This window comes from Gossypium arboreum, chromosome 2, assembly GCF_025698485.1.
Source record: "Gossypium arboreum isolate Shixiya-1 chromosome 2, ASM2569848v2, whole genome shotgun sequence".
Taxonomy (NCBI): Eukaryota; Viridiplantae; Streptophyta; class Magnoliopsida; order Malvales; family Malvaceae; genus Gossypium; species Gossypium arboreum.
Window position 1 is genome coordinate 181,040 of NC_069071.1, and position 11,885 is coordinate 192,924.

Sequence of the window (11,885 nt, forward strand, 5' to 3'; positions counted from 1 at the left end):
TGCGTCTTCTATGGTTTTATATTAATCTCATATATATAATTTTTATTTCCCAGCAAATGGGGCAAATTCACCCGGTCGTCACTCTACATTTCATCATTATGAATCCGACATTATAGCATCAGATTTCGGTTTATGATGTTATATATATACATATATTTGTTGTATAGTGATATTTTCTTTGAATCTTATATGTTTACGTGGGACCTAAACTCAATTATGAAAGGTGTTAGAGCCTCAACTCGAATCGATTTCTCATTAGTAAGGGTGAATTTAGTAAAATTTTTTAGCAGTAGCTATAATTCAATTATAATTTTCCATAGATTAAAATATAAGTTTATTATGTATTAATTTATAATTTCATCATTTTGAAGGGACTAAATAATTTTTTTCATTTTTAGAGGGTTAAAGTGAAATTTTACTATATATATTAATTTATAATTTCTTTATTTATAAGAGGATTGAATTGACAATTTTTCATTTTGAGGGTTAAAGTGCAATTTCACTATATATTACTTAATAGTTTCTCTATTTATAAGATGGCTTAATTGAAATTTTTTCATTTTAGGAGGCCAAATCCTTGATTCGCCATTGTCTATTTTTATTTAATTTATAATTAATTTAATTTTTTATAATGTAAAAATAATATATTTAAAATGATGAAAATAACTTAAAAAGTCGGACAATGACTCTCTCTCTATGACAGCCTCATTTGTCTACTCAAATTTTGTTGTTATACACCTATAACAACATGCTGTCATATAGAGATAATTGTTATAAACTTTCCATAAATATAAATTTTATCAAATAAAGAAAGTGAAAATTATATTAAAAAATAAAATAAAGTGAGAATCAAATTAACAAACTTATAATACTGAAAAAAAAACCAACAACATTAAAAGGCGTATAACATGTGCATGTATTATTGTTTTTATGCATATTTATTTTACATATAATTAATTATAAAGTTCATAAATCTAACAAGTTCAATTAATCAATTTGAGCTATCGAATTAAATTTATTAATTTATTATGAGTTACTAAATTAAAGTAATCAATTTATAAGTTCATGATGTTCCAAATTCATGGTAAAATATTTAATTAGAGAATTTAATAGTTTATTGAATTAATGTATTTAATTTCACTCGTCGAAAAATAATTTTAATTAAGACAATTTTCATTTAATAAATAATAATTAATAGACTTGCTTATATGAAATGACTATAATTTTTCTTACAAATTTAGATCACATGTTGTTATAAAGAACTAATTTAATAAAGTACGTATTTCATAACTATTGATGTTCTTTGTTATAAGTGAAAAACTTGTATTAAAATAAAAACATAAAAAAAATCAATTCTTCTAGAAATTTGATTGTTATAACAAAATGTTGTTATAATGGGTGGTTGTTGTAGAGATGGTTGACTGTATATAAAATACTTTTTTTTTTCAAAAGATTTCATATAATTACGCAGATCTATTTTATAGATATCTTTGTTGTCTTCACGACGGTGCCTGTTGTTCGCTAAAACTCCATTGGCCACCAGTAGTTTTTCTTAGAAAGTGGGTGGCTCTTCGTCAACTTCTTAATTTGTTTTTGGTTTGAGAGTATTTCAAAATAATAAATGATTTCAGGTGTCGATTTGGACCCGTGTTGTATTAAGTTTTATATGTTTTTTGTTTGTTTTTCCATTGTTTTAATAAGTCTTTGATTTTAGAAGTTTTTGTTTGCTCTTATAATACGTTTTTTAGTCTTGATTATGCATGTAATCTTAGTTTTACAAGTGATTTTAGGGATGATTTTATTGTCGTCCTCTCTAGTTTGGTGAATGCTCGATTCTTTTGGCGACTTTTACTCACCGCTTTGGACCATCCAGGCTGATTTCCTTATCGTATTAAGTGCTTACAATCAATTCAGATATGTCGTGCTTGAGTTGTGACAAAGCCAATTGTCAACGTGTCATAATATTATATTGATGATGCTAAGGCTAAAGTCTTTGTTGCGTTGATAGAGCTTATCATTCACCATCTATAACAAGTGTTTGCTATTTTTTCTCTCTAAGTTGTATGGTTCTATTCATTGAATGAATTGATGAATTTACCTTTAAAAAAAGAAAAAGTTAATTTCATATCAAATGTTGCTAAATTATAGTTGGGATTTTAAATATGCTTCATTTCCGATTTGAGTTTCCATTTAATGTTTAAATTAATAATTAAGTTAATAGAATGAATCATCTGATATAATATCGATACCTAAAGAACTCAATTAAAATGTTTTTAAAGTTTTAAGACGAGTTTAGAATTTAAATAATAGTTTGGGGACTACTTATTGAATTAACCCAAATCATAATGTAATAACATGATCAACATGTGGCAACAAGCAGAGTCCATCATCGAACGTGCAGAGCATCATCGTAATAATATGCTAACTAAATTTTCTCTTCGTCTTTTTTCGGGATAATTTTGCATGCCAAGTCATTAGCCATAATAATAGGATTAATTCAACTAGAAGTCCCAAAATTGTAGGTCAAAATTTGATTTTATCCCATAATTTCAAAATATTCTAATTAAATCCTCAAATTTTATTCCTATCAAATCTTTTTTTGTCAATCTAATGACCTACTTTGGCATTAGATACCATATTGGATCTGACACAATTTATTTTTAAACAAGTAGGGATTCATAAATATTATTTAAACAATTGAAATGATATTTTAGTTTTGGGATCAAATTGGGATGTTTGGAAGTTTGTGGACCAATTTAAAATTTGACCATGATTTGGGGATGTTTACCCTTAATGATAAATAGAAAATTTATCAAGAAAAAGAAGAAAAATGTTAAGATATGCTACAAGTCCCTATAGTCTTCATACATTTGAAATTTAGTCCTCTTTTATTTCAATGAATTTAACATTCTACTTTTCAGATTAAAAAAAGCAAGTCTGGTTGTTAATACTGTTAAATTCAAGTTAATTACAACGTTAATTTTTTATCGCATGATTACCAAGTGAATATTTATTATTATTATTTTAAAACATTGCGCCAGTGAATTCAATAGAAGAATTTTAACTGTTTGAACAATTAGACTTAAATTTTGAAATATAAATAAATAGAAAGATTAAATTTGAAAAATATAAAAAGTATAAGAAGTTGAAGCAAAATTTAACCAAAAAAATCAAACAACAAAACTCCAAGGATAGAGCTAGAAAGTAGAAGGATCTAATTAATTTCTTAGCTTGTCCGCATAATCCGCATAACATTCACACGGCTGCAACACAAATGATTGGTATAAGCTTGGAATTAGTTACAAGTCCAGTGCATAGCCCAAAACAGATTACAGTTTTGGTGTTCATCCATTCCACCCTTTATAAAATAACACAAATTAATCCACTTTATTTACTAATCGGAGCATCGACATGGCTGCATCGGAGGAGAGAGAGAGGACTCTACCGAAATTTGGGGAATGGGACGTGAACGATCCGGCTACGTCCGAAGGATTCACGGTGATTTTCGCAAAGGCGAGCGACGAGAAGAAAGCGGCGAAGATGACCGGGAGTATACCTTCGAAGAAGAGGTCTCAAAATTCGAATTCGACTAAGCAACCCGAAAAGAAGAAATGGTTTTGTTGCATGTCTGCATGATGATGTCCATTTTTCCCTCTGTACTGTGTGCCCCCATGTATATGGCATTGCTAACTAATATTGTATACAATGTCATTGCTCAAAGATTGTATATGTCATAATTGGTATATACTTGATGGGTCTAAATTGAAATATCTAATGTTGTAAGAAACCAGAAAAAAAATAACATAAATTAATTGCTCATTAATTTCTTTGTCAAATAGTCTACCATATATTATGATGAAATTAATGCGTTGGGCTTAGCCCTTTCTCTTGTTTTTTTCCCTCTCCGGCAACCCCCTTTGTTTGGTGCTACTATCTCTTTGGCCCCCATCAGATGGAGCTGGATGGAGGTTTCGTTGCACCAGCCTATTTGATTGGTGGTTGAAGTCGTTATGATAGGCTCGTGGACTCTTCCTCCGTTGCCAGCTCCATTGTGACTGACATTACTTTTTGTTGTTGTGGCATGGTCTCCTTCCGGGAGCGTCACATGGCAACGACGAGTATATCCGTCGCCTTCGCTTTTGACTTTCCCGATATTTCCTGACACTCTCGTGATGGCAGCTATAATGTTTTAGAAGCTAGGGGTCTTGTTGAGGCTGCGCTTCCTTAAGCCCACGTGCTTTCTTATGTTTTTGTTTCCTCTTGATCCCTTATTATTGTTGCCTATTTTGTTTATGTTCATAGGTTCTTCTTTGATCTAAACAATAATATAGTAATATCATGTATTTTCTTTTGAAAAATAATAGGTGTTTTCGACCCAAAACAGCACATGATTTTTGTCTTTTCTTACTTTACAACATACCTTTAATTATGGCGAAAATTGTAGTGGAGATAGATAGATGTCATGTCCCAATACATGCTTCTAAAGGGATGTAATAATAAAATTTTATGGGGAGTTAAAACTGGACAAGAACAGGTCACAATAAACTTAACTACAGCCATTATATATCTTTATTATACTACTATGCACTGCCTGATATTCCAAAATATTACTTCACCAATCATCACATTGCATGAGATCTAATTAATGTCCATAATGAGTAAAACATTCAGTCATCGTGGTCCATGCAGAGTACGAGGAAGGGCCATGTTCATCACTATCAGCTTCCACCATGTCTGTTCCATAATCATGGTGTTGCAGGGGCAATGGCATGGTAATGTTATTATTTTGAGCAACGTATGAGGAAAGGGCATGTTCTTCAGCTCTTTGTTCCAACACTCTTAACGATGTTGCCTTTCTATAAATCTTACAAAGTACTATGTCCTCCTGGTTTCAGACAAAAGTACATATATAAATACATATTTGTATATATGTATGTTTGTTTGTGAACTGTGTTATGACATAAGTAAATTAGTTAATTCAGTTGATAAACAGATTGTTTGTACCCTAAGAATGGAGGTGTCGGAGAGCCTGTACTCGTTCATGACCCAATCGGTTCTGTTCCCATTCGGTGCTTTCCCTGTGTAGAAGACCAAAGTTTTTCTAAGACCCATGATGATTTTAGGCTCAGTGAGACGCCTGATTTGACGGTCGGAACCAGTTGCCTTCCAATACCCTCTCTCGGTGGTCCTGTTGGGCTTTTTACCACCATGACCACCCCTTGTGTCTCTTTGCACAAAAAAGTACCACTCTCTCTCCCCTATCTTTGCCATACCTGCTCACCACACACCCCATAATCCCAAAACAAAAGTAAGTACTTGTAATATCTTTAGTACAATAAAGGGGAAATGCTTTTTGAAGAAATGAGTTGATAAGGTTGAAGTTTTGGGTTTGTCGAGAGGAGCTGCGTATTGCATCCTCAAATAATGGAGATATTTCAACGGAGTGTATATACTTGGTTTTACTTTCAAGTTCTGTTTCCCAATTTTGAAGAGAGCTCAAATGATTTCATGGAATTTAAGTAGCGCTTTATCATTAAGGAAATGAGAAAAAAAACATAATGATAAAATTGAGTATAAACACTCTAGATAAAATACATCATCTGTTTGAGCGTCCAAGACCAACTTCTCCTCAACAAGGTTCTTAAGTGTTTGTGTTTGAGTTTCACTCTCTCTAAACTATATGTGGGTCTTGCCTAGAGTTATTTTGATCTAAATTATGTTTAACTTATGCTTTGTAATGATCAATTTTACTTAAAACAATTCAGCTTGTGAATTAATTTGATTGCACTAGCACCTCTTTTAAAAAAATAATTTTGAATGTAATTACTCAAGACAACTACGAGAAATGATTTTAAAAAGTATCTTGTCTAAATTTAGTTATATCGAGACTATCTCGAAATGCTTGCATATGATACATTTGATCCAAAAAATAATAATATTACATAGAAGGCTCTCAAAATGATAAAATTATACTTAAGCTCTTTTAAAAATTATAACATTATAAATTAGTATAATTAGAAACTTTATAATTTAATTTTAACCCTTTAGAATAATTTTTAGCTTCACTTTTTACAAGTGTAACAAGAAAAATATAACAAATATAATTAGATATAGAACTAAGAAATGTTACTAATAATATAGTAAACATACAATTAAGTGAATCATGGTAAGGACTGTTCCAAGGGAGCCCTTGGTTTTAACATAGCTTATTTGTGTTCTTTGTACCAGCTTTAAAGAATATTTCGATTCAGTCTTAGTATTGTTATTAATACATTTGAGTGTGTTGAACTGTACTGTTCTCCTTTTTATAGGTTAAGGTGAGATTATAAATAATTTTAGTTATTGTTTGAAAAAAATATACTTATAAAAAAGACATGACAGAACAAATTTAAGGCAGAAAATGTAGCGTGTTTAGTTACCTGGCAAATCCCAAGGGTAATGATTATAAATATTAAGAAAACCGATGATGTCGCAATACAGGTTTTTACCCAGAGCTGTTTCCTTGAGGTAATAATTGACAAGCTCTTCTTCAGTAGGGTGGAATCGAAATCCTGGTAATCTGATCTCTGGAGAAATTATGGCTTCCATATTGAAAACAAGTAAGAGCACTCAAAAGCTCAGGTTTCTTCGATGGTATTTATAGCCGGACAGGGTCGAATCATAGACCCAATCTTCCAAATTCAATGGAATATTTTGAACCAGTAAAATGGTTTCCAGCTGTGGTTTTTGATGTCGGTGGTAAACGCTGATAAAAAAAGATGCCTGCTTGATTTTTGTCGTGGCTTAACATAATTTCCAGGTTCTTACATGTAGTTTTAGAGTACAATTATGTGTGGACGTTGGTGATGGTTAAATTGTCTGGAAGTATATTGGAAATATAGGATCTTGGACCCCATCCGGTCTAAAATGAACATGATTCCTGTTTATTTTCTTAGTGAATACAACAAGTTTTCATTTTCACTTTAATTAATAGATATCACCTGCCCCAATGGGTGCCTCATTCAATGCCCCTTTTGTTGATATGTTTAATGATCAGATTGTCTTGCTAATATTGCTAATATTCAAGAAGGTTCGAATAGAAGTATTGGTCTTGGAAAATAGATTTAGATAAAATTAGAGTAATTTATATTTTGGTCATTGAATTATTCAAATGTTTTCATTTAAGTTACTATATTGTTAAAATGTATATTGTATGGCCTTTTCTGTTTGCATCACATGCACCAATCGAAAGCTCTCTTTCCTATTCGAGTTTGGACATCACGAGTTTACTAATCAAAATCCAAACAATTTTCTTCTATGATATTCGACATTGACCATCTGATTGACTTAAATTTAAGATATGTTCTTCTACTTGTTGATGTCTATTGACCCATCGTACCGAACGTCAAATCATCACTTGGAGCTTGCTAGCTGGACTTTAAAAAAAATTAACAACCTAATGACTTAAATAAAAACTTTTGAATAGTTCAATGACTTGGATGAAAACTTTCTAATAGTTTAATGACCATTTTGTAACTTTTTGAAGTTGAGGTGCCAAAACATAAACTTACTAATAGTTTAATGACATACAATATAATTTACCCTTTAAATTATGAGTTATACTTGGGCTTCAATAACTTAAGTTTGAGCTTGAACCTATCCCGACTCATTTTCAAGCTTCTAATGTGATATTTTTTTAATGTATTATTAATTTATATCATATAAAAATTAATGAGATGGACCCACTTACATAGTGTAAAAACTAAAGTTATTTTACACACTTCCGTAATTATTTACATGATTAATATTTTAACGATCCAACCATTAAAATTATCAATACAATTATACTTGTCCTGTATGTAAAGTTTTCGAACCAATCTGATATCTCTATCAATGGTTGAACTTTTTTTTACATAAACAAATAATTAGAAGTTTTAAATTTACATCAAATTTGACATGCATGATCTACATGAATACACTAAGAAAATAGTTGATTAAGTTGATAGGAGAACGCGGGTTCGAGCGCGTTTATCCTCTTATTTAAGAGTTGAGAGTGATTATGGGTAGTTCTAGACTTTATATAAAAAAAATTAAAAAATATATTGTTTATATAAAACTATTAAATGTTAAAAAAATATATAATTAAAAAACTTAAAATAATATAATTCAACACTTATAAATATAAACCGAGTTTAAACAAAATTTTAACAACTATATTTTAAACTGATCAAAGTTAAAAACAGCCATATCTACTATCAATATCATTCATCTACCCACTCATCAATTATTCTCGTAAATTGATATCAGTATTATTGTCAGTGCAGGAAAAAGTGAGTTTAAATGTGCTGACGCACGCACATTATCCTCCTATTTACGGGTTGGAGAAAAGATAAAAAAATAAAAATATTATCAACAATGTAAAATTTTAATGCAACGTGGCAGGTGTAGATGAGTGGGGGCAACACGAATCTTCTTCAACATTAGAAAACAGGACAAGTCCAACAGAAGTGTCTCAAGTGGTATGCAGTATGCACCAGTACTTAATCATATTTCTTTTTTTAAAGTGTTGGGGGTCCCTTTTTTCTTTTGCTTTTATCATACATTAATTTCATATCAACTTTGCTTACATAAAAGCCATCATAAATTATTGCAGACAATGGGTTGAAGAAAAAAAAAATCGAAAATGGTAGTTAGATAATTTTTAAATTATAAGCTACAAAATCGTATTTTTATTTTTACTTAATTTAAAATAGTGAAAATAACGAACCTATTCATCGTATCCTCAAGATCGTGAAACTGATCTACAGAACGTACTTCTGTAATCAAACGCATGTGTGAGTGAATTTAAGGTTTTATTGTAGAAAAATAAAAATAGTGAAAATAAAACTCCGAACTCAAAATTAATATTAAAAAATAAAAAACAAAACTATTATAAACAATCCGAAAAATTCAAAAACATCCACTCAAACCCACTCTTACTTGGTGATATAATTGCAAGGTAGGTATTATTTCCCCTATCATTTATTAATTTTATTTTCAAGAAAGATGAGTGCATATAATTAATAAAGTTCACACACGGTTCATAAATTTTGTATACCATTAATAAATGATAAAATAACACGTCAGCATCGTATAATGAGAAATTATTTTATGGATATTTTTCACTATGTTATTTATGGTCCTTTTTAAATTATTTAATGATATTTTAACAATTTTTTCCAAGTCATTGATACATAATTTTGGTAATTTTTTACCCCGAACCTCAAACACAAAACCTAAAACCCTAACCTCAAACCTTAAACTCTAAATCCTAAACCTGAACTCAAACCATGAACCTAAAACCTCAATCTTAAACCATGTACCTTTTTCAAGATTTAGGATCGGGGTTTGAGGTTCAAGGTTTAGGTTCAGAGTTCAAGGTTTAAAGTTCAGGTCGGGGTTTAGGGTTTAGGGTTCAAGATTCAAGATTCAAGATAAAAATTTACCAAAATTATATATTAGTGACATGAAAAAACTTCTGGAATATCTTTAAGCGATTAGAAAAGAACCATAAATGATGTGGTGAGAAAGATCCATAAAATAATTTAAACTAACAAATGAGTTAAAAATATAAACAATTAACTTTAATTAAATATAATTAACTATTTATTGTAATTATTATACCTATATCATGATTGGAAGATATTGGCTTTAGGTTTTCTAAATTATAGAAAAAAAAAAGGGGAATTATCTTAAACCAAAGTTACTTTTCTTGATTTTTATTAATATTTGTGTAATTAAATTTTATTAGAACATTCAATTTAGAGGTACGATTTTTGTATGTTGTATAATTATGAGTTTTGGACAATTTAGGACTGATTTGAAATCTCCCATTTTTGGCTTATACTAAAAAGTATTATGCTTTGGTCTTAGCTGCCCGCAGCCGTGCTCAAGAATTTATTTATAGCTCCTCTAATTTTTTTTTGTTTCTCGATTTTAGAGAGTTTAAACAAGTTCATAAAAAGATTTGATTGAGAGCTCAAATATTTGAACAGACGGCGAATGCGTAAAGTGAGAGTGACTTGTAAGGTGTTTGACAAGGCAAGGCAAACTCGAGCCTATATCGTATAACATATAGAAAATTTACGCACAATTATACCATATTTCACTTTTTGAAGAACTTTAAAAGGTGGTTGTGTGTAAATCCATTGCTTGTTTTAGGCACTAAAACTTTCAATAAAATCATTTTGTAAATCGACTCGAGTTCTCAATAGACTTGAATTGTAGGAACCCACCGAAAACAAATCAAAACATGTCATAAATCGTTATATTTTTTGAAATTTTAAAATTTAGTTCCTCTACTTTTAAATTTTAAAATTTAAATTCATTCAAGACATTTATTTTTAATTTACATTATTATCAAACGGATATTTTTTATTTTAAAATATTACACTAATTATTTTAATAAAAATTAACAATAGTAAATAATTAAATTTAAATTTTAGACAAGATATATTCGTTTTTGCTTTTTGTCCCCTTGTGATGAGAACACACGTAAATGATTTTTGTTTTGTTTTTAATCAAGCACGTTTAAATATTGACTAGAAATAGTTGGTATTTCCAAATTGGCAGTATCCTTCTTCTTCATTGACTACAACTTTTCTGCTTCCACGTTAATGACTTCACTGAATTGGACTAGTTGATGATGATACATACATTCCTACAATAATAACAATAATAATAATAATATATAATTTCCTTGATAATCGAATTTTGACACTTTTTATTACAATAATAATAAATTTAGTATTAATTATAAATTTACATAATTTTATATTTAATTTATCAAATATAATTTAATAAATTTAGTTTAATTCAGAATTGATTTGATAATATATTTTAAATACTTTATTGCTTTACTTTTTATTAATCTTCGAGTAAAATATGATGTCTTATTTATTTAAGAAATAAATGCAAAAAATTTGAAGAGTACAAGTGAGCCACGGCTCAAAACCACCGCGCCCCAACACCAAGTCTAGATAGCACCCCATCATCACTCCACCACGGTCCTTTATTTTTATTTAAGAAATAAATAAAAATCTACGTGGATTCAATTTTACTAATTGTTATTTACAGGTTTATTTTTAAGCACGACAACAGTAAAAATTAAAATTACAATTATAGACCTTACTTGTTGACTGGTCTCCATGGGCTGAAAAGACAATAGATCCTTTCCTTATAAAATATGTTCTGTTGTAAATTAAATGGATGTCATAATCCCCTTTAAGCATATTAAAGTAATGACATAAAACTCTTTACTTAATTTATAATCAAGAGATTATTAAATAGAATAATTAAGAAATTTTAATTCATTAAATGTAATACATTTATTAATTGAATGTAAATGAACTTATAAATACTACATTGTAAGTGAAAATAAAATAATGAAATTCTCTCGTATTTTCATCCTCTTTTATTTATTGTTTTATTAATTTTCTATAACACGTTATCAGCACGAGTTTTTACGAATTCATAGTGAAGTTCATGTCATTTCGACTTTATATAATTTGCCCGTATAACTCCGTTAAACTATATATGGTATACGTATTTTCATAATTCTTTTATTTTATTTTCTAGATGAAATATTTGCTTTGGATAACATTTGCACATTTATTTTTACAACTAAAATCTAATAATGATAATTATATATACATATTTTTTATTTAAAGAAATTTCAATTAATTTAATTTGTGTTAAGTTATTATTATGACTATTCCTCTTTATGCCAATATTTGACATACATATTATTATTTAGCAAATTTGGTATATATAATTGAATTATTTTACGATTGAGAATACTTATTAATTTACTAATATTTTTTTTTATTTTGATTCAAGTGATTATAATGTCAAATCTTGCCAAACTT

General features: G+C 29.2%; 1 protein-coding gene across 1 annotated transcript; it reads right to left on the reverse strand.

The window, feature by feature from the left end:
* Window positions 1–4,367: 4,367 nt before the first annotated feature.
* LOC108486012 (NAC domain-containing protein 6-like) lies at window positions 4,368–6,706 on the reverse strand. The gene is made up of 3 exons (XM_017789842.2): window positions 6,420–6,706; window positions 5,005–5,273; window positions 4,368–4,885 (listed from the first exon to the last, which is right to left on the reverse strand). Exons 1-3 carry the CDS (start codon window positions 6,586–6,588, stop codon window positions 4,643–4,645), a joined length of 681 nt encoding a protein of 226 aa, XP_017645331.1. The 5' UTR covers window positions 6,589–6,706; the 3' UTR covers window positions 4,368–4,642.
* Between the last annotated feature and the right edge of the window lie 5,179 nt (window positions 6,707–11,885).

Excerpts from the sequence above, each read along its gene's own strand:
- LOC108486012 (XM_017789842.2), bottom strand. The coding sequence starts at position 6,588 with ATGGAAGCCATAATTTCTCCAGAGATCAGATTACCAGGATTTCGATTC. Across the intron at positions 5,274-6,419 it reads TTACCCTTGGGATTTGCCAG|GTATGGCAAAGATAGGGGAG; the intron begins GTAACTAAACAC and ends TGTGGTGAGCAG. Across the intron at positions 4,886-5,004 it reads CCGACACCTCCATTCTTAGG|GAGGACATAGTACTTTGTAA; the intron begins GTACAAACAATC and ends GTCTGAAACCAG.